The sequence below is a fragment of the Cariama cristata genome, unplaced genomic scaffold (assembly GCF_000690535.1).
Source record: "Cariama cristata isolate BGI_N322 unplaced genomic scaffold, ASM69053v1 scaffold26968, whole genome shotgun sequence".
NCBI classification, from domain to species: Eukaryota; Metazoa; Chordata; class Aves; order Cariamiformes; family Cariamidae; genus Cariama; species Cariama cristata.
In genome coordinates, this window is record NW_009631011.1 from 2225 (window position 1) to 2543 (window position 319).

At 68.3% G+C, this 319-nt stretch overlaps 1 protein-coding gene across 1 annotated transcript in view; it reads right to left on the reverse strand.

Moving 5' to 3' along the window:
• Nucleotides 1–232, reverse strand: part of LOC104166007 (sodium-dependent phosphate transport protein 2A-like) — a gene marked incomplete at its 3' end in the record, with an annotated part of 2200 nt that extends 1968 nt beyond the window's left edge. The window contains 1 exon segment of the mRNA XM_009705795.1: nucleotides 130–232. Within this exon segment, the coding sequence (XP_009704097.1) occupies nucleotides 130–232 (103 nt within the window).
• Nucleotides 233–319: the final 87 nt, after the last annotated feature.

A 319-nucleotide genomic window follows, 5' to 3' on the forward strand; every position in this document is an offset into this window, starting at 1 on the left:
CACCCATGTTACTGGGGAACCCCCCTGCGGAGGGGAGCTGGGCACTGCCTGGGCCAGAGTCTGGCCAGAAGTAGAGCTGAGCCCAGCAGGGTGAGGAAGAGGAGGAGGAGGAGGGCTGGGGGCACCTACCTTGGGGGCTGGGGCAGTAGGCGAACTGGGGCCCATGCACCACCCTTCCTCCCCGCACCGGGCAGCGGGGCAAGACCGGACTCTCCCTCCGGTAGGGCAGCATCACTCCTGCTGAGGCTGAGCAGAAGCAGCCACACGTCACCACAGCAGAGCCACAGCCACACCGCGCCGACCCCCACCGGCACCCCAA